General features: G+C 35.7%; 1 protein-coding gene across 3 annotated transcripts in view; it reads left to right on the forward strand.

Annotated features, from left to right (window-relative positions):
• Positions 1 to 22,687, forward strand: part of LOC128243126 (protein naked cuticle homolog 1-like) — a 69,641-nt gene that overhangs the window by 20,796 nt on the left and 26,158 nt on the right. For 2 of the 3 annotated variants that reach the window (XM_052960684.1, XM_052960685.1), the window contains 2 exons: positions 16,317 to 16,398; positions 22,536 to 22,654. In XM_052960684.1, coding sequence (XP_052816644.1) covers positions 16,317 to 16,398; positions 22,536 to 22,654 — 201 coding nt within the window. Of the gene's footprint in view, positions 1 to 8,846; positions 10,379 to 16,316; positions 16,399 to 22,535; positions 22,655 to 22,687 lie in introns of those variants that run through there. The other variant, XM_052960686.1, reaches the window with a different exon arrangement.

Below are 22,687 nucleotides of genomic sequence, written 5' to 3' on the forward strand. Positions count from 1 at the left end.
CCTATTGTTTTTGGGGTCACTAGGTCAAAGGTCAAGGTCGCGGCGACCCCCAATGTAAAAAACATTTCCGCTCAATATCTTGACAATGGTTTGACCTAGGTTCACCAAACTTGGTAGGGAGGTTGGTCATGAGGTGTAGAAGATCCCTATTGTTTTTGGGGTCACTAGGTCAAAGGTCAAGGTCGCGGCGACCCCCAATGTAAAAAACATTTCCGCTCAATATCTTGAGAATGGTTTGACCTAGGTTCACCAAACTTGGTAGGGAGGTTGATCATGAGGTTTAGAAAACTCCTATGTTTTGGGGGGTCACAAGGTCAAAGGTCAACGTCGCTGTGACCTCTAATGTAAAAAAATATTTCCGTGCAATATCAGGAGAATGCTTTGATCTAGGTTCACCAAACTTTGAAGTGAGGTTGGTCATGATGTCTAGTTGATTTTGCAATCAGTTGGTCAAAGGTCAAGGTCATTGACCTTGAGGTGAAGAACCGGTTTCTGCTCAATAACTCAAGAACGTTTACACCCAGGAACTTCATACTTGGTATGCCAGTTAGTCATGACTAGTTGATGGCCCCTATTGATTTTGGGATCCATCATTGATTATTTCTCACCTACGACCACACAATGGGGGAGACATGCGCTTTTTCGAAAAAGCAATCTCTAGTTCTAGTGCCTTTTACAATAGGCATATTATTTCATTTCAAGCATTGTTGAAACAAAACTCAACATTCCTTAAATTCCAAGATTGAGGCATTTTGACCTATTTTACAAATTTAACTATAAGTTCTGCATGATTGCCATTTGAGGAAAGAACATTTTTTAAAGAGATTTGTTCACAGATTTTATATTGGCATCGTTTTTGTTAAACTTTGTTGAAATGGAGATATTTTACTTATGTTGCAACAGTGAACAAACAGTACTTAAACAGCAACTACATGTAGCAGATATTAATTTGAATGGAATTTTTTAAATCAAAGCCTTCAATGATTCAACTTCCAAAGCCTTTCTAGAAGATGGTTCTGTCACCAAAGGAAATGTAAATATGTTATAACCTTGAAACTGAACTATAAGCAATATTCACTTTGCAGGAAAATACTATTTGCTGAATGAATAAGCTATGATATGTCGTTTTCATGGATACAGTTGTTAGCCACATTATGCACAAAAATCACTTCAAAGGCTATCAATTTCCAGACAGATTAAATTACGATAACATCGATTTGAAATCAGGAGCTGAACTATCCAGGCAAAACTTTGCACTGTTTAATGCTGTAAAAAGAGTTATCCACACAAAGAGGACCTCTGCGATAATGGTTTATGAAGCTCATGAACTTCCCCAGAAAATTATGAACTTTCAGTTAAATAAGTTCATAAACATTAAAAGATTTTTGTGAATTTTGTGAATTTCATGAACCAAGTATTTAAGTCCATGAACTGTTATTGGGATGATTTCTAAGCTAATTAACTTTGGAAGCAGGGCTTCTAAAACGTTGGAACCTCAATCGGTCCGGACCCGGCGACGACCCTCCCCCACACCTCAAAAAAAATCCCCCCCCCCCCCTCAAAAAAAGAAAGATCTGTTCAATAGTCCGATTTTATAGAAATGTCATACATTTTCACGACGTCTTTTCTGTCAATATTTTTTGCGATGTGGCAATACGTAAGAGGGCTCTAGAGCCAGCATAGCCGATTCGGATAGTCATTGATACAAGTTTAATATAAATGAGATTCTCATGGAGTTCTGCGCCGTTTTTAACAAGAAAGACTGCGATCGTAATTAACTGTGGCTGTCGGGAGGCGGTCAGACGACAAAAAGTGAAACAGTATTATGATTTATTTACTTAATGCTTCTTTAGTGGGTCAACATTCAACTGATAATCTTGAATAATAGTATATATCTAGATTTATAATCGGGGCAACAAGCTTAAAGTGTGATATCGACAACGATTTTTTCATTACTGCGAATAAATATGACGTAAGCGGCGGACTCAGCTGTCAGACTGTGTAGTTATTCAAGCGTATCGTTGTTGATATCCTATATATTATTACGTTAATTAATTCTGTATTTTATTGCTTTCACGGAGTAACAATGTCATGCATTTATCTTTAAAGCCGTTTTTAACCAGCAATGGTTCTAATTTAAATTTAACTGTTTTGTAATCAACAAACGGATATCATGTAATGATCGACCACGACATAGCATATTGCCATGTGAAAATATGGACCGATTTTAACACTTAATCAGGAAAGCTGCAAGCAGATAATTAACACATAGTTTGTTTAATTGTGTCTTCTGCTTATACCAAAACACATGATTGGACCGATTGCAAGCGTCTGCTAATTAACAGATAGGCTATAGAGTGATCAGCGTAGCGGAAAAAGCAGCTGGTCGCATAGGTCTCATGGTAACCAAGACATTTTTATGACCTATTGTTGGATGTAGTTTTGAATGTGTGAATGGCTGATGATTGTTTGTGTATTACAATTTCTACATCTTTTACTGACTTAGTCGTTTTGGACCGAAAATCCAAAAAAAAAAAAAATTCGGACCAATTTTTTTTACACTTTTTGAAACTGAAATCGGTCTGGCTTGGTCAAAATCGGTCCAGACCGGCAAATTGCCGGTTTTTAGAAGCCCTGTTTGGAAGAGCTTATTGAAAGTTCATTAACCATATTTCAAGTTCATGAACCACACTTCAAGTTCATGAACTTTAAAAGCTGCACTCTCACAGATCAAATGTTTTGGCAACATATTTTTTTTTTGTCTTGTAACAAGCCAATTTATGCAAAAAATGCATGGAAACCAGTGATAAGACTGCTGACAAAAAATCAGATCGCAGATTTTCATATTTAAGTTAAAAAATTGATTTTCTTCAACCGTTGTAATGCAACAAGTAATGCCAGAAAACATCAAGTTTTCAAATGGAAATATGAAAATCTGCGATCGGATATTTTGTCAGCAGTCTTATATCACTGGTTTCCAGATATTTACACAAAAATAGGCTCATTCCAAGACAAAAAATAAAAAAAGTCGTCAAAACGGTCAATCTGTGAGTGTGCAGCTTTAATTTCGTTTGGGAACTTAGAAGGACTGTTTTTAGCTCTACTGGCCAAAGGTCAGAAGAGCTTATGCGATGGCAATGTGTACATAGTATGTACGTCCGTGCGTCTGTAAACAATTCCTTGTTAACACGATACAGCCTTCAGTTTTGATTGTATCTCGATGAAACTTGTACAGTATCTAAATATCCATTAGAACTTGGTTCCTTTCAAAAACCAGCTAGATCTGCCTATGCATGCCTAGATTATGGGCCTTGAAATGATTAGATTAAGGGCCTTGATAGTATAAAAAAATGCTATTGTGTAAAAAATTTGTGATTGTATCTCGATGAAACTTGTACTGTGAGTATTCAGATATCCATAAGAGGTTGGTTCTTTTCGAAAACAGTGATGTTGACCACACAAATCCAGCCAGTAGAGCATAGGCCCTTTTCGGCCTCTTGTTTAAGTTCATGAACGTTTAATTAAAGTTCCTATCTCACATTCATGAACCAAATTTCAAGTTCATGACCACTTCATGAACCACTTTTCACATTTCATATTGGGCAAGGAATCTTACTGTTAATGTCCTATGAAATGTGTATGCCCAAATAGACGCGCCGGAGGTCTTGTTGTGTGTCTATTTTCCAATTCTGCAGCATGAATACCATAAATGTATGTGTAAAGGATACACTTTTTCCTCCTAGAAATTCCCAACAAAAAAATCCTGCGTCTATGGTATAAGGCTTCTGACAATTTCTTTTCGAAGTCAACTACTGGTCGAATTTGGCTCTTCAGATAAGTAAATAGGTAAAAAAGTTTAACATTTATTCAAAGGGACATAACTCACATCGCCTCGATTTGAGTTATATTGGCAGTGTAAGGTTGGGATATGGGGAGTAAAAGACAAGTTAGTTATATAAAAAAAATAATTCAATATTGTAGCTAAGAATTGATGTAAAATCTGAGGATTCGGTATTGAAATAATAAATAAACATACATATTACTGTGAAGTAGCACAATTGTGCACTAGCTGTCAATGATGTTCTCAGTGTGTGAAGGTGTGAAAAACTCCCGCTGCCTTTAAGCATCGTAACACCAATAGTACAAACTGTTTCGATGATAGGGTTGTTTTTTCATGATTTGCCCTGTCTTTAATACTTTGCTGAAGGTGTCCTTATGTTCATAAACAAAGAAACATACTTTGCTTTCATATTTAATATTGCATGGTTTAATTACAATAACAATTTGCCATTTTCACTATCCTTAAAAAATCTGCACTGTAAACAAACTTCGTGGCTTTCTGATTTGACAATTTTCACTGGGTCCGTTATATATATATATGTGTGTGTGTGTTATTAGAAGTTTTTTCTCTCATTATAGTTCACATATTTTTTGCCTGCGTCCTTTCTATAGGTGCGTCCTATACATTAAAATTTACGGTAATGATTAGCTTAACTCTGAACTAAAAGAAAGCAATTAATTCTGATAAAATACATACCCTATTGTATACAATGACAGGTGTGATAAAAGTAATTCTTCAATCTTGCCAAAAGTTGTGTATTGATATATTAAAGCCATGTGTTCAGTGGACCATTGTATTGATTTATTGATATATACAGCTATGATGCAGTGGATACACTGATCTGTATTTCAAATTTTTGACTCGAATTAAGCAGATTTTTTTAAAAAGTTGGAGCATGGGGAAAAATGGTTGTTTTTTAAGCGCACAGGGTTTTCAAAAAGATGCGTGCCCTGCGCATTTAATGGGACATTTACTGTAATTGGGTTATTAGTTAGAAATCATCTCTATACATGTCTATCTATATAATTTCATTCATGAAGAATAGTAAATCAGGCTTGATTTCATGTTATGCCTGCTCTGACTTTGAACTTTTAATGGGTCTTTAAAAATGTTAAATGTGAAAACATTTACCTAATAATGTTGTTATTAATTGATCAGTGTACCAAGGAAGGATGAAAGCATTATCAGTCAGAATATTGAACACATGTTTGCTTTAAGGTGCCTTTGAGTGACATTATTGCTTGCACTTTTTTAAAGTCAGTATAAACTTGTAAGGGTGATTGTATTTTGTCAGAGGATGATGCTTGAGATTGACTTATGAATTTTTAAAATTTTAAGACAATATGTATATAATGGTAGGGCATGTTTAATTAAAAGGTTTTTAAATATGATTAATTATTTGTTTGATGAATGTTAGAAATGATTGGATGTAAGTATAGACAAGAGAACCACAAGGTTGCCATTTGTTTGTCTCGTATCAGTGAATAAAGGGACATAATTCAATAATAATAAAAGCAAGAGTTATGGGCCCCAATTCAAAATTGATGTGCATATTGTCACAGGTAGAATGTGGAATGTGTATATCAAACTATATTTCTGATGATCTTAAATGGTTTTTGAGTATTTGCCAAGTACAACGACTCATCCTAGACGCCAGCATACTTGCACCAAACATTACAAAAACAGCCACCTAATTGTTTTTCCTTTGTTTGTTTTTTACCCAAGAAAAAAGTCTTGGTATTCTTAAAGCATTGAGTCCTTGGCCCTCTCAAGATATTCAAATGAAACCATGTTTCCAGAGACAATACATACATGCTATACAAGGCTCATAACTCATGCAACACTTTAACACTTCTCTGGTTTGACTGAAAGAAACAATACATACATGCTATACAAGGCTCATAACTCATGCAACACTTTAACACTTCTCAAGGTATGCCCCTGGTTTGACTGAAAGAAACAAAACAGTTGAACGGTTGTTCCATAGTTAAACTTGTAATTTCCCCCTATGAGGATGCTGTTTGGTTTTGATTTATGAATTGTTAAATTTTTAAGACAATATGTAAATAAATTTAAAGCATTATTAATTAAAAGGTTTATAAGTGTGATTGATTAAGTCCATGATATATACGTAGTACATACAAGTTTTTTTTTTCGAAAAACAGACAAGAGAAAAACAACAAAGAAAAAGACAGTAAGGTGGTTGTTTTTGTAAGGTTCGGTGCGGGATTTGTGCCAGAACAGAATTGAGAGAAAACAAAGTTCTCTTCAAAGTGAAGGTGTGTTTTGTCAGAGGTCTTGTGTATCAAAGAAACTATCAGCTTTTTTGATAGAGACACGTGAAGTGTCTCAAACAGACATGAAACGTTTGGTATTTGTTTTGTGCATTTGTATGTTTTGAAAATTATCCATTTAAAGTTTTTTATTGATAAAACATGCTTCAGGGTGGGTCTAAATACATTATAGATGATATGCGAGTTATGAAGTATTGTCTTAATGAAACAAGAATATGTGAAAGTATTTTGTTAATAGGCTTTCCTACTGAAACACAAAAGAGCACTTTAAGAGAGACAGTTTTGTCACCAAAATGAAGTTGAAATATTGTCATATCTTAGTTAATACTATTTTTTTGGCTCAATTGTGACGATAGCTGATGCCTTACAGAGTCATAATTGGGGGGGGGGGGGGGGGGGGGGGTCTGTTTCCTGCGGGGCATGATAAAATAGACACCCTAGTGGGGATCACACTCACAACCTTCTGTTTTTTTACTATACTTATACTCTGACTACGCTCAGCCTTTCATCACCTCTGCTATCATATCATAGCAAAACTGGTTTTTGAAAAGAAAATGCCTAAAGATATTGGCCTGAAATTTGATACACATGTTCACCATGACAGGACACAAAAAGGTGTTGGAAGACTTACTGAAGTTGAAAAATTTGTCGAGTTATGCCCCTTTGTATTGAAATGCTGGAGCATCTAAGGCTTGCATTAACTAGCAAGTACAAAACCTTAAGTAATGCAAAACAAAGCAAAAAAAAACAATGAGGAATAATTCCTGTCACATTCCCTAATATCTTTTGCAACGATAGTGACATAAATGATGTATGAGAACTTTGATGTTGTCATCGGAATGCAGTGAAGTGGCTCTTTTCTGGTCATGGATGTAAGATGTTGCAGGTCTTGATACTATTATTGTCTTATGCACCCTGGTGGTTTCTTTTCATCACCTTTGTAGCTTATTTCTACTGATTGAACTAATTATATGGATGATGAAAACGTAAGGATGTTATTAACACTTAATATGATGTCTTTCAAGAACGATGATGATTTTTACTAGCTTTTTTCCTGGTTAAGTTGGTGTAAAAGTTACACAGTTTAATTAATATTAAGTCTTAAGTAATTCGAACACTATAATTATTAATTTATAAAAGTTTATTTTTATAAATCAGACATACAAGTACTCTAAAAGTTAATCGACAGTATGATTTATTGTGAACCAGGTGGTCCTTGTTGTGATGATTAATTCTCTTATTCTTGCTTTGTACCACTGCTCTGACCTTAATGATAATATCATGATTTATCATTTCATTTCATGCATGCATCAAGTTGTAAAAGTCTTACGTGAAAGCTACTGGTGTTTACGTTTTGCGAAAATGAACTTTATCAAAAACAGGATGCAAAAATGTGACCCAGTTTACTTAAGTATTTCAATGGAAATTTTGACAGGAGTTAGATTTGGGTGTGCAAAATGTTAATCACCTAAGCATTTTGCTGTTATAAGATTGACCTTAAGTTAAATGATGTAAACATCTTTGACTGCCTTATATGCCATGGATGTTTATGTTTTGGAATCTTGAAGTGATAGAAGATATAATGAAACATGACTAGGAGATAGGGCGACCAGATTCAGAAGACATGAAGAAACATGACTAGGAAATAGGGCGACCAGATTCAGAAGATATAGTGAAACATGACTAGGAAATAGGGTGACCAGATTCAGAAGTTATTATAGTGAAACATGACTAGGAAATAGGGCGACCAGATTCAGAAGATATAGTGAAACATGACTAGGAAATAGGGCGACCAGATTCAGAAGATATAGTGAAACATGACTAGGAAATAGGGCGACCAGATTCAGAAGATATAGTGAAACATGACTAGGAAATAGGGCGACCAGATTCAGAAGATATAGTGAAACATGACTAGGAAATAGGGTGACCAGATTCAGAAGTTATTATAGTGAAACATGACTAGGAAATAGGGCGACCAGATTCAGAAGATATAGTGAAACATGACTAGGAAATAGGGCGACCAGTTTCAGAAGACATAGCGAAACATGACTCGGAAATAGGGCGGCCAGATTCAATAGATATAGTGAAACATGACTAGGAAATAGGGCGACCAGATTCAGAAGATATAATGAAACATGACTAGATTCAGAAGATATAATGAAACATGACTAGGAAATAGGGCGACCAGATTCAGAAGATATAATGAAACGTGACTAGATTCAGAAGATATAATGAAACATGACTAGGAAATAGGGCGACCAGATTCAGAAGATATAATGAAACATGACTAGATTTAGAAGATATAATGAAACATGACTGGGAAATAGGGCGACCAGATTCAGTAGATATAGTGAAACATGACTAGGAAATAGGGCGACCAGATTCAGAAGATATAGTGAAACATGACTAGATTCAGAAGATATAATGAAACATGACTAGATTCAGAAGATATAATGAAACATGACTAGGAAATAGGGCGACCAGATTCAGAAGATATAATGAAACATGACTAGATTCAGAAGATATAATGGAACATGACTAGGAAATAGGGCGACCAGATTCAGAAGATATAATGAAACATGACTAGATTCAGAAGATATAATGAAACATGACTAGGAAATAGGGCGACCAGATTCAGTAGATATAGTGAAACATGACTAGGAAATAGGGCGACCAGATTCAGAAGATATAGTGAAACATGACTAGGAAATAGGGCGACCAGATTCAGAAGATATAGTGAAACAGGAAATAGGGCGACCAGTTTCAGAAGACATAATGAAACATGACTAGGAAATAGGGTGACCACATTCAGAAGATATAATGAAACATGACTAGGAAATAGGGCGACCAGATTCAGAAGACATAATGAAAGAAGGCAAGACATAAGGGCTACTGAGTATCAGAAGATACAATTAAACACTGCTATGACAAAGGGCATCCAGTTTTAGAAGAAACAATGAAGCATAGGGCGACCAGTTTCAGAAGATACAAAGAAACATGGCTAGGACAAAGGGCAACGAGTTTCGGGAGATACAATGAAATATGGCTGGGACAAATGGCAACGAGTTTCGGGAGATACAATGAAATATGGCTGGGACAAAGGGCAACGAGTTTCGGGAGATACAATGAAACATGGCTAGGACAAAGGGCAACGAGTTTCGGGAGATACAATGAAATATGGCTGGGACAAAGGGCAACGAGTTTCGGGAGATACAATGAAATATGGCTGGGACAAAGGGCAACGAGTTTCGGGAGATACAATGAAACATGGCTGGGACAAAGGGCAACGAGTTTCAGAAGATACAATGAATATGGCTAGGACAAAGAGCAACGAGTTTCGGGAGATACAGGGAAACATGACTGGGACATAGGGCGACCAGTTTTAGAAGGTGCAATGAAACATGGCTGGGACATAGGGTGACCCGTTTAAGAAGATGCAATGAAACATGGCTGGGACAAAGGGCGACAAGTTTCAGAAGATAAAATGAAACATGGCTGGGACATAGGGCGACCAGCTTCAGAAGATACAATGAAACATGGCTGGGACAAAGGGCGACCAGTTTCAGAAGATACAATGAAACATGGCTGGGACATAGGGCAACGAGTTTCGGGAGATACAATGAAATATGGCTGGGACAAATGGCAACGAGTTTCGGGAGATACAATGAAATATGGCTGGGACAAAGGGCAACGAGTTTCGGGAGATACAATGAAACATGGCTAGGACAAAGGGCAACGAGTTTCGGGAGATACAATGAAATATGGCTGGGACAAAGGGCAACGAGTTTCGGGAGATACAATGAAATATGGCTGGGACAAAGGGCAACGAGTTTCGGGAGATACAATGAAACATGGCTGGGACAAAGGGCAACGAGTTTCAGAAGATACAATGAATATGGCTAGGACAAAGAGCAACGAGTTTCGGGAGATACAGGGAAACATGACTGGGACATAGGGCGACCAGTTTTAGAAGGTGCAATGAAACATGGCTGGGACATAGGGCGACCCGTTTAAGAAGATGCAATGAAACATGGCTGGGACAAAGGGCGACAAGTTTCAGAAGATAAAATGAAACATGGCTGGGACATAGGGCGACCAGCTTCAGAAGATACAATGAAACATGGCTGGGACAAAGGGCGACCAGTTTCAGAAGATACAATGAAACATGGCTGGGACATAGGGCGACCAGCTTCAGAAGATACAATGAAACATGGCTGGGACAAAGGGCGACCAGCTTCAGAAGGTACAATGAAACATGGCCTAATACGGACAAAACGCATCCAGTAACAGAAGTTACAATGAAACATAGGGGGACCAGTTTTAGAAGATATACAATGAACATTGCCTATAGGACAAAGGGCGACCAGTGGTTATTGATATGACCATACCCTATTGTTTTTTATCCCTGTAGTGTTTTATCATTTACACAGTACACCTGTGCGCTCTCACTAAAAGTGTCCAGTTGTACTTAATACATATGCATGGGTGAAAGTTTTCGGGCATATGCCGGATTTTCAGGTTTTTCCTGATCCAGAGGGGTCGTTTTTCCAAATTGTGTAAATCCGTTGAGATTTTTAGAGGGGGTTAGGGGGTATGACCCAACCCCTCCTCAGAATTTCAATCATATTTTGCAGAGGTCAACAATAAGTCCGATTTCGCAACATCCATTTTTGCGATCCAGCAGGTACCCGCTTGAGGAAGTGCGCATTTTCATTTCATGTATGGAGATAGCTGATCTTTTTGTTTGACAACGGCCAAACAGACTCAGTATGCGACCCACATTCATCGGGATCGCCGAATCGTAATTCCGACAAACGAGGTCAAGGAAAACCCTTTACGTCATTCGCGTGAAAGGATACTTTTGATTGGCTTACTCGTTTCGCCCTCCAATAAAATAGCGTGTCTTTTATTACTTTAGGACCGCACATAAAGATGGCCGACATTGTTATTATTAGCAACTGTCATTCAATGCAGATGATTGTTGATCAAACAAAATAATTCTGAAAATGAAGTTTTTGCCAGTGGGTTTTAAAACGAAGGACTTAGAAAAGGAAGTAAAAAAAGGTGGAGGTGGGAATGTTTGTCTGAGGTTGACAAAAATGGTGATAGATGGGGGAAATCACTCTGCAGATCGTAATCATTTGGCGAAGAAATCGTGTGTAAAACCAATCAAATTTAAATTTATTAATTATAGTTTGTTGTGGTGAATAAAATTTTCCTTTTAAAAAATAATATTTTTGAATCATTGCATTTCACTTACAGCAATCATTTTGAAAGCCATTTCCTGCCAATTGCCCTGAGTGGTGAAAGTATAGGTCTTAAATGACTGACATGACACTAATATCATGTAAACATACAATCATGTAATAAATCTGGTAAACAAAAATAAAACATTTGTAAACAAATAATTTCAGGTTCTTTCTGGGTCCTCCAAAGCATCAAAGAGGACTGAGTCTATCTAAGATGGGATTGCAAATGTCAGGGCAATCACAACAGCATTCATGAGTGAACATTGGTTATCATTCAGTATTGCAGAAGACCTGTTGAATCTTGCCAAAACTCTTATTAAAGACAAAGAGGCGTAGAAAAAACGTGGATGAAGGGTTCTGGGGAAAGGTTTTCAAACTTGAGAGCTTCAACCAACAAGATGTCCAGCATTGAAAAGACTGGCTGTGTCATTGTTGACAATATTTAGCTGGCCATTGGTTGAAACTAGCTTCAACATCATGGATGACATTGTCGAGAAGGACAGAGCATGCCTTACAGTTGAAAATTATGAGGCTATTGCGATCATGAAGACAACACTTAGGAAGAAAAATGAAAAAAGCACCACTATGACGGTTGATGCAAGGATGAAATGTGCATGTATAAATGCCTACAGTGGATACAGAGCATTTTTAGAAAAAAAGAAGCTGCTTCTTCCCTGCAGCTACTCAGAACTGAAAAAGCAAAAGGGGTTGCTTGACTGGCCAAACAGACAGTGCTTAAAAGGAAAAGAAAAAAATGAAAGTGGTAGCAACAGTCAGAATAAGTGGGAAAAAATCAAACTTGGTTGATTAATGGTTGTTAAAAGAGAGTTGGCAAAAGCATCAAGTTGAAATATTATAAGTTTGTTTGGTCCAAATCTTAATTATTATAAATAAATGAAGAAATTCTACTGTATACATATTTGTGACTCATGTGCTATGTTATCATTTCAAAATTCAAGTGAATTTTGTATATAATAGGTTCACTCTTATTGTAATGATTGTGTCTATGTATGACAGTTATATCTACAATTTATGCTTGTTGATACATTTCCTACCAAACGAATCAGTTTAGGAATACAATTCATTAATGTTATCATTTTCTTATATTAATATTTTTTTTCTTTCTAATAGTGAAGAAAATATTATTTAGCCTTACATTAAAGTAATTTTATTTAAGACAGGCTTCATTTTTATTTTATAGTCAATTTATACTCTGGAATGGCATTTTATACCCTTAAAATTCTTAAATCTCTGGAGCCCCGCGGCCCCCTGGCCCCCAGCAAAATATTTCAGGTTTTTCAAAATTTCAAACTTTCACCCATGCATATGTCTGAGCTTAATAAATAAAGCATAAATTACACCAGAAAGCATCATTTAAGACAGAGACAAAAAATAGCCACTAATACCCCCCCCCCCCCACACACACACACACAATCTGATGTGCATGCCCTTTAGTGTGTCCACCAACAGCGCCTGCTTTAATTCCCATCAAATCCTCTAACTGCCCCGAGGCCGCCTGCAGCAAAAGTTTATCTCATATAATGCAACAATTTACTGCTTTTACACTAGAAGTTCCCAATGAGGTACCGAGGTAGCTTTGTTTCCATGTTTAAAATAACAGGTGGCAAAATACAGGAGAAATTGCTACCAGAAATTCACTTTAAGAGGTTTGTTGATGAAAAAACAGAATTCTGACTAACAGCAATCACAAGATAAAATGGAAGATCTGGCCCAGACACAATCATACTTTTGGGAGTAATTTGGAATATGAGAAATACTTACCCTGAACTTACTAGACTAAGAGCATATAATAGGATGGACTGATATGTTTTATGGCCAAAAGATGAAAGATGGGCAGGCTTTTGTCCAATTCCCAAGAAATGCATACTTGATTAGAATTAAAGAAAAGTTTGATCCTGATACTTATGATTTTGTTCAGGAATTGATGTAAAGGATTCGTTTGCTTTGTCTTGATATTAAATGAGGAAGATATTTCTGATAGAAAGTTGCTGTTTTATGTATCAAATGTAACTTTGTAGTGGTTAATCATATTGGGCTAAATATCTTTGTGGTGAGAAGAGATGCTGTTGTTTTCCACGATATATTTTTTCCACTCCAAGAAGCTTTTTCTGGAACTTTGGAGGCTTCGTAATTGACAGCTGCAAATAATTAAGTGCATTGGGGATTTCGGTGTTAGTTTCACTGTGTTATTTGATATATTTCGCTAATTGGGATTTCATAATCGGATATATTAAATGATTGAGTGCTAAGACCTATCAGTCAGGATTCATCTTTCTGCCAGATATTTGTAGATTGGTACAAGAAACTTGGAGTATGGTACGATCTCTAAAATCATTTAGTGTTTGAAATTATATTTTGTCCAATGGGGTTGCAGTACTTTAAATTTTTGCACTCAGCAGTCATTTGTTATTGATTTTAATCAGGTATAATAAGGTTGATTTAAACAGTGGCTGAGTCAGTAGACAAAATACGATTTTGAACACTAAGCCGGTTTATGTGCAGTAAATTAAAGGGTCGCCGAGCATGTTATATTCATAGAAGTAGTTAGTACTATTGTAATTGATGCTTTAAAATTCCTTTTATAAAGTTAGACAGAAGATAATTTGATCGTTTTAGTTTGTTTCTGTCATCAAGGCTACTAGAAATGAATAACACCTGTTACTGTCAACATTCAATTTGATTTTACCAAAAAAATGCTCTATCTGAATTTTGTACCTACACTTTGATGTTTTAATTAAGATTTTGAAGAAACACATTAAAGAAAGTCATTCAGTGTGACACAAGTCACATAGTTTTGGTTTATAGCAAATGTCATGGATGTGTTAGCTTATGGATTTGTTTAGTCTTGTAAAAGTTGAAATAAAATTTGTATTTAGCTGAAAAAAAAGTTTTTAACACTTAAGTCTCATTTTCTTGGAGCCATAAGATAGACTATTATACTATATGTATTATTAGAGGCAAAGTTAAAAAACATACACATGATACTAAATCTTATACAATGTAAATAGAAATATACATGTAGGCAATTAAAGTCATTCTTGGTTTTATCATACCTTAATTATTTCCCTTGATCAAGTGTTATTTTTATTTTTTCGTCGAGTGCTCAGTATTGAACACACATATACAATAGTAACATTCTCATTGACAATGTTAAAACCAAACCTCTGATTCAAACTCTGTAAAAATTGAGTGCAAAACTATAATTAGATCAGTTTATATGATACAAAAATAATGGTATAAAAACTTGTTATTTTTAGTCCTTTTTAATGAAAAAATTGTTGGCATGGCGATTTGACAGTTCAGAGCACCTGGGACCCTGGTTTTACACTAGTTTATTCATCTATGTTATGCAGATGAATGGATATATGCAAAGCGGAAAGTACAAAAATAAGAGCAACTCGCAATTAATTGTTTTATTTTAAGCTTGACTATTCGAAGAATAGGTGGGCTATACTACTCGCCCCGGCGTCGGCGTCCGGTTAAAGTTTTAGGGCAAGTTGGGATTTTCACTTATAAGTCCAATACCTTACATTCAATTGAGTTAATACTTCACGCAGTTGTTCAGGGCCATCACATGATGAGGTTAGATAACTCCATATTATTCTTTACACAGATTATGGCCCCTGATTGACTATGGAACTTGGGTTAAAGTTTTAGGGCAGGTTGGGATATTTATTAATAACTTCTATATCCTTTGTTCAATTGACTTAATACTTCACACAGTTGTTCAGGACCATCCCACAATGAGGTTACATAACTCCCTATTATCCTAAATACAAGTTATGGCCCCTGATTGACTTAGGTTAAAGTTTTAGGGCAGGTTAAAGTTTTAGGGCAAGTTGGGATTTTCACTTAAAACTCCAATACCATTCATTCAATTGTCTTAATACTTCACACAGATGTTCAGAGCCATCACATAAGGAGGTTAGATAACTCCATATTATCTATTATACAAATTATGGCCCCTGATTGACTATGGAACTTAGGTTAAAGTTTTAGGGCAGGTTGGGATATTGTTTAATAACTTATATACCCTTCACTCAATTGACTTAATACTTCACACAATTGTTCAGGACCATCACCCAATGAGGTTACATAACTCCAAATCCAGTTATGGCCCCTGATTGACTTAGGTTAATGTTTTAGGCAAGTAAAAGTTAAGGGCAAGTTCTAACTTCTATACTGTTCATTAAATGCACTTAATAAAATTCAAAATTATTTACGACCATCTTACAACAAGAAACATAACTCCGTTTTAAGCCTAAATACAAGTTATGGCCCTTGATTTTTTTTTTTATTTTTTTTTCCTTTGAAAACCATATTTGTATATTCTTAACCACATCTTCATAATGGGAAATCAAGTTATTTGAATGACTTGGGTCATTGTTTGGGCGGGCTGGTGGGAGGGCAGCATCAAAGCCACCTTATGTATCAAATAATTTTAGTTAGGTTTGACATAAAGAGACCAAACTTGGTATTATTATATCGTTATTGTATTTTAAGTCAAAGCGGCGTAGTCGAGCGCGCTGTCTTACACCGGCTCTTGTTATTTTATTTATGGGGATAATTGACCCAGTGGTTCAATTAAACAGAATATAAAAATAATGGCCTAGTTAATGGTGCAGAGATCAGTCCAACTCACACAAGCGCTTGATTTCCATCAGGAATCAAATCATTGTTGTGATTTATCTCGTCTAATGAGGAATGAATATGATGAAAGTGGGATTATTAACTATTTGCTATAATTTTAAATAAATGTGAAAAAGTTCCAGCAAGTGATTCTTTAAAATGTATCTGAAATTTTGCTGTGCGTCAAAAAGAGACTTAATATTTTATGATTAATCAAAGAAAGATGATAGTAACAAGTACTGCTTGTGTAAGTATCATGTTTTGTATTTTGTGTATTTACAGGAGCTTTCAATCTGCCTGGAAGACAAACAAGACAACAGTGAGAAGAAGGACAACAATAAAGACACAAATGTGCCACTGAAAGGTAAGGCTAGTTACAGCTGAGAAAGGTTCGTCAACTAAAATCGTCCATGGACTTCCAATGTGTCATACGTTAAAGTAGTGGCGAATCAACAAGTTGTGAGACATGCCTGATGATTAGGTTATCATTATTTTATAGCAGTGGTATCTAGACTGCAGGCGGTGAAAATTTTGTAAACCAACGTGACTATTCTGCAACAAAACCAACACCATAATGATATTATATTTGTAGCCTTTTTATTCTTGAGTGATCATTTTATGTTGAAAACTGTAGTCATCATTAAAAAGTGATGCATTCCCAAATTCTTTTAATGCTTAGAAAGTGTTGTTCGTAGTTGCTGCGTCATCTGCATCTGCCCAATCTACTAAGACATGCTTGTCAGCTAAATAATCTGCTGCAAATAGCGATATTGTACGTATTATGGAGATCTTGATTGAAGTTTCTTTTGTCGCTATTTAAATAAGTTTTTACTGAAAATAACTGCTTCATACCCGCCATTGATACCCGCCATCATACTTCAGACGTATCATAACAAGTTGTGCCAGTGATCTCCCTTGACAAGAGAAAAAACATGGTTACAACACAGCCTCGTAGTGTGGTCTGAATACCTTACAACAAAGGGAAATAATTGCTGCTGGGAAAATTTATTGACCCTTTTTTTTTTCTTGTGCTCCAAATGTTGAAGGTTGAGGATCGATTAATTAAAAATAAAACATTTCATGATATCTTTTATTTTTATTCGTTTTCACAGAAATTAGGGTCGGAGGGTATGTAAATCAGTAAATCATTAAATTAAAAAAAGCCTAAAGCCATTAAATGCAGGTACAAACTAATACTATTCCTTTTTGTCAAATTTATTTATTCATTCAGAACTGCGCAAAGTATCAAAGGACATCGGCAATTGACTGTCACTTCAAAGTATCATCTCAAATTTATAATCAAAGAAATATTTGTCACCCCTTGTGGCACTGTTATAATTCAATACTGTTTAAACATATTAATGACAAAATAATTTATGTAATATATAATGCAGGTTTAAAAACAGTTGAACATATTCAATTGCTGCTCCTTTATAAATAAAAAATGCAAGAGGCCAATAAAATCATTTATGTAAATTCAATCCTGTTAACAGTAGGTATGAAACAGTGCTTTTGTTCATCAAAGAGCGATATCAAGGTTTGATCTATTGAAGACATGTTTAGTAGGTATCTTTGATGTTCCAACATTAAAGAAACTGGGGGATGATAACATTCTATACTGATTGAACACCTCCTAAGGGTAACATTTTATCAAATATTTCTACTTTCTTGTTTGATTTCATCCTTAATCTTAAATGGATAGTAAAATCATAGTGAAATCATTTGGCCAAAATGACTATTTTATATTAATATCTAGTGAAGCTTATAACCATGTAACATTTGATCCTCATACATTAATTGTACATTAACTTTTTTAAGTTTGTGACCCTCGACTCATATGGTTCACAGTTTTAAAAGTTATAAAATACTGTTTAACATTTAGCAAATCCTGTTTTACCATTTAGAATGGTCAAGGTAAACCATGGTGTTCTACTATGGTGATGCCATTGTTGTTGTTGTTGTTGTTTTAATCTGCCAACAAAAACTACGATGGTGGCCATAACAATTACATTAATCCAGATATTGAAATAAAACATTATATACACTTAATAACATACATAAAACATCCAGTTGTAATGAATCCTGCAATTGTCATTGAAATATTATATAAATAATGTCACGTGATAAAGTAAGATCAAAGCATATGCAAGACAAAGGAGTTAAGGTCCACCCTGCAAAAGGTGGGATGGATACTTTGATTAAACATTTCAAACATTTTTGCCAATTATAACATTTAGATTTATGGAATAAACTCCACAGAACAAAGATGATTTTAAGTATTAGTTTACCCAAAAGGTATAAAATAGGCATTTATCAAAGAGACACTTAAAACATATAGGGCCTGTTCTGATTACAACATATCTCATTCATAACAACGATTTAATTAATAATGGCATGGCTCAAGCGACAGTACAATAACTGCATAAAGCCCATGCAGACACATCAAACATATCGGAACTGATTGAAGTAGGATAGTTTTTCTGAAGCAAGAAATTTCCTGGTAAATTATTAAAGGCATCGCTCTGTCATTCTGGACTCACAAGAGATTGTTGAGTCTCTTTGAAGCCATATGATGGGCCAAGCATCTGACATGGTGCATTTGATGTAGAGCGCTCTCTCTGTATATGGCACTGAGGGCTGCTGCTCCTGATCAAGCTTCTCCATTTGAGGGATTTGTCAAAGTGCGACCAGTTTTTAGACAGTAAAATTAACCATTTTAGCCTACATCAGTGTATTCAAAGTACTCAATCAATACTTTAATCAATTGTGACACCCTAGCTCAGTCAATGTCAACCTGTCAGTGTCAGTGGCTTCAACATCGCAGCAAAGATGTTAAAACTCATGACTTTAAAAAAGTTCAATAAGTATTCTAATGAAATACATTGTCAGTGACATTACACACATGTACAGCATGGATATATGGCCAATAACTCTCAGGGCTTCCATTAAGAATTTAAAACTGGAAGTTTGAACTTCCTGTCCATCAATTTTGGAAGTTTTTCACTGAAATGTGGAAGTTTAAGTCTCCCGAATACCATATCTTTTTCGACTCTTTTTTAACTAGTATGTTAAAAATCAAGTAATTTGCAACCTTTTCTTAAAGACTGATTACAGTTGTTACCATAAAAGTAATATTGGCACAAGTTTTGATATTTTGACCTTCATACTTTCTAGTTTGGAAGTTTTCTTCAAAATTATGGAAGTTTTTGTACTTTCAAGGAATCAATTTTGGAAGTTTTAACTCATTTCTAGGGAGTAATATACTTCCAAATTTCCGTTAATGGAAGCCCTGAACTCTGGCTGAATTATAGTTGAGCCATGTCCTTTTACGTCACTGACAAGAGAAACAACCCAAGAGGAATGTTGGCATAAGCTTGTGGTGCTCTTGTAGATTGTGCCTCCCCTCCCTCTCCCACCCCCAGTTAAAAATAATAATGATAGAAAAATAATAAGAAATAGATAATTAATCTGACTGCATCTGGGGGAATGAATAAACATGTATTTCCTGTAAATTACTTAATTTTAAAAAAATTAACCCAATGTAATTACATAAAATGATTATTTATGCTTTGAATGTCACACTAAGTCTATACATATACTACAGTTAACCTGAAGGGCATGTTGTATATATGCATTCACCATTTGATGTAGGGAATAAATCATAAAGTTATATACATTGGAGCACCTTTTCATCTCTTTGATGTGCAACATATTGTGAATGTTGGCCCTTTGATCATTCAAGTAAACCTTTAGATGAAAAGGTGTGATCAAGTATTCTAGAGGTTGCCATGTTTCCTTCTCTATAAAAATCATATATGAGAACTATTTATAAGATCAGTTAAAACTCTACTTTTTTAGCAGGTTCTCACGTAGTGAACCTGATTATTGGAACGACATGCGTCGTTGTTCAGGCGGCGGGCATCAAACTTACCTATGAAACTGATTAACTGAAAACTTAGTTTGTGTTTGGAGCCCTTAGGGTCAAGGTCAAGGTCACTGTTACTAAAAATAGAAAAATGGTTGAAACTGAATAACATTTATTAGGGTTGACATACTTTGACTAAACTTTAGGTATTTAGGAAGGGTTTATGGAGACTTTTCATAGGGTTTCACAGTTACTAAAAATAGAAAAAATCAGGTTGAAACTGAATCTTACAATGAAGGCTGAACAAAGTTCTTACGTTAATCATTGAAATACTGGTTTCGTCGCATTGTGGCATTTCTGGATTACTTTTCAGATGAAAGCGCAATTAATATAAAAAATATTTTTCTTATAATTTCTTCAAAACTTTCAATTGTATAAACCGGTTGAATTTTTTTGATTGGTCAAAGGTACAGTACACTCAACAAGTTAGACCCACTACTTGATCACTCCGAGGGATAAAGTCGATGATCGCGGAATTCCTCCGAGGGTAAAACTGTTGCTCTAGCTAATTCCACCGAGTTCCTCCGATTGGCTGGTTTACCGCCGAGTTTTATATGAACGATAGAGTTGAAAATCGTCCGATTTTATGACCCCGCGGCGGATCTCCCTGTCTAATCAGATAAGCAAGAAATCATTCTTGTTCAGAAGTTATTTGTTTTTATGCTTATGTACTTTGTTAATCGTAAAAGATTCTTACAGCGTTCAATTTGTATATGTGTCTGTATAAGCCAATTGAATATTGTCTTGACTTGTTAATAATAAACGTTGAATCTTTGATGTATTGCCACTAATTGTATTTGCATCCTAAAAAAGCTGACATTTTACACGATTCTGAACCATGACCTCTGACATCACGCGCGTGATCAAAATATAGAATATATAACTATTTATTACTGGTTGCTATGACGCTTTAGGGAATTTTCCACAGAAAACAAGGCAAGAAGGCCTTCAAATGCCTGCGCTCTGAACTTTGAACGCGTGTTTGACCTCCTGATTTTCCGAAATGGTGTAATTAGTAACCTAGCTAGCCTTTTTTCGGGTGAAACGTGTTTATCAGAGTATTCAGTCATTAGTATAAAAACACAGTCATAAGATGCATGTGCATATAGTGAAATACGACTGCATTCTTGTGGTAAGCTAACTTCATGCAAAACGGGCAGAAAAAAGAATAATAGCAATTAACAGGAGCCGTTAAATCGGTTGAATTTTTAAAAAAAAACCCAACTTTAGCGCAGATTCTTATCAAGTGTCCGCAGAGTTTCACGGAGTTAATTTTAATAGATTAATCAATATTTATCCAATAAACTACTATATAACCAATCTCATCATTGAAATGTGCAAACTATAGACTTAAATTTACCTGTGAACAACTTTTCCAGGTTTTATACAATTGCCAGTACTTTATTTACAGTTCTTAGTCAAATGGAGCATTAGATTCAGTGGTATTTTTCGGCCCCTTTTTGGTCTGAATTGGACCCCTAACCCTCTTGAAAAAGTAAATATTTTTCCACTTCCCAGGTAAAAAAATATCCCTTGATAAATATATACGAGCATAAAATAAATGAGCTCGTATTATTTAGCAAATGTAGCATTATTTTAAGTGCCATTCATGAAATTATGTCGAACGGTTTATGTAATAAAAGGTAAAATTGAAAAACAAGTTCCCCTTCAAAGGGCCCCACAACCATTCCCTTAAAAGTGGAGAAAAAAAACGCTGGGATCAAAGAAGTATCATGATCAGAGATAAAAAAAAAACACACCACACTTCTGAGGATTGCCCCTGTAGTTATGTAAAAAAAATAATCAGTTATTGAAAAATGGCACGCAAAGCCAGGGTCATTAGGTCTTGGCATTGACCATTTTGCTGTCAAAGCCTACCAAAAGAAAATGCCCAGAAAAATAGCTCATAAACCAGTTTCTACTAAAGAATGCATGATGCGTTGATAAGTTGTAAAAAATTGCTGAATTAGAGTTCTGGATAAGTGCATGAAATTATGTGACTGCATTATTCTACAAACAGTATATCACCATTAAACTATACACATCTGCTTTACACTTGTTGAGCAGCTGTGAGGATACTTGTTGAGCAGCAGTGTGGATACTTGTTGAGCAGCAATGGGGATACTTGTTGAGCAGCAGTGGGGATACTTGTTGAGCAGCAGTGGGGATACTTGTTGAGCAGCAGTGGGGATACACGTTGAGTAGCAGTGGGGATACTTGTTGAGCAGCAGTGGGGATACTTGTTGAGCAGCAATGAGGATACTAATGTTGAGCAGCAGTGAGGATACTAATGTTGAGCAGCAGTGGGGATACTTGTTGAGCAGCAGTGGGGATTCTTGTTGAGCAGCAGTGGGGATATTTGTTAAGCAGCAGTGAGGATACTAATGTTGAGCAGCAGTGAGGATACTTGCTGAGCAGCAGCCAGGGGATAATTTAAGAGTTTACACATGCATAAGTTTCATAGAATTTCATAAACATACCTAAAATTAATTTTAAGCTTGTGATTTGTTCTTCATTTGATTTTAAACAATATGTTTAAAACACCAGATTCTCTAATGGTTTCACCCGTGTTTCAGTGGAGTTACCGCCGATTAAGGTGGAGAATGGCAAAGTGGGGAAGGTCTTCACATTCGACCAGGACGATGACCTTGAAAAAGGCGGGAAAGAGACAGGCGAATCAAGGCTCAACATTGAGGTAACCCAGCAAGTTACACTTGCTGATTTTAGA

This window comes from Mya arenaria, chromosome 8, assembly GCF_026914265.1.
Source record: "Mya arenaria isolate MELC-2E11 chromosome 8, ASM2691426v1".
Taxonomy (NCBI): Eukaryota; Metazoa; Mollusca; class Bivalvia; order Myida; family Myidae; genus Mya; species Mya arenaria.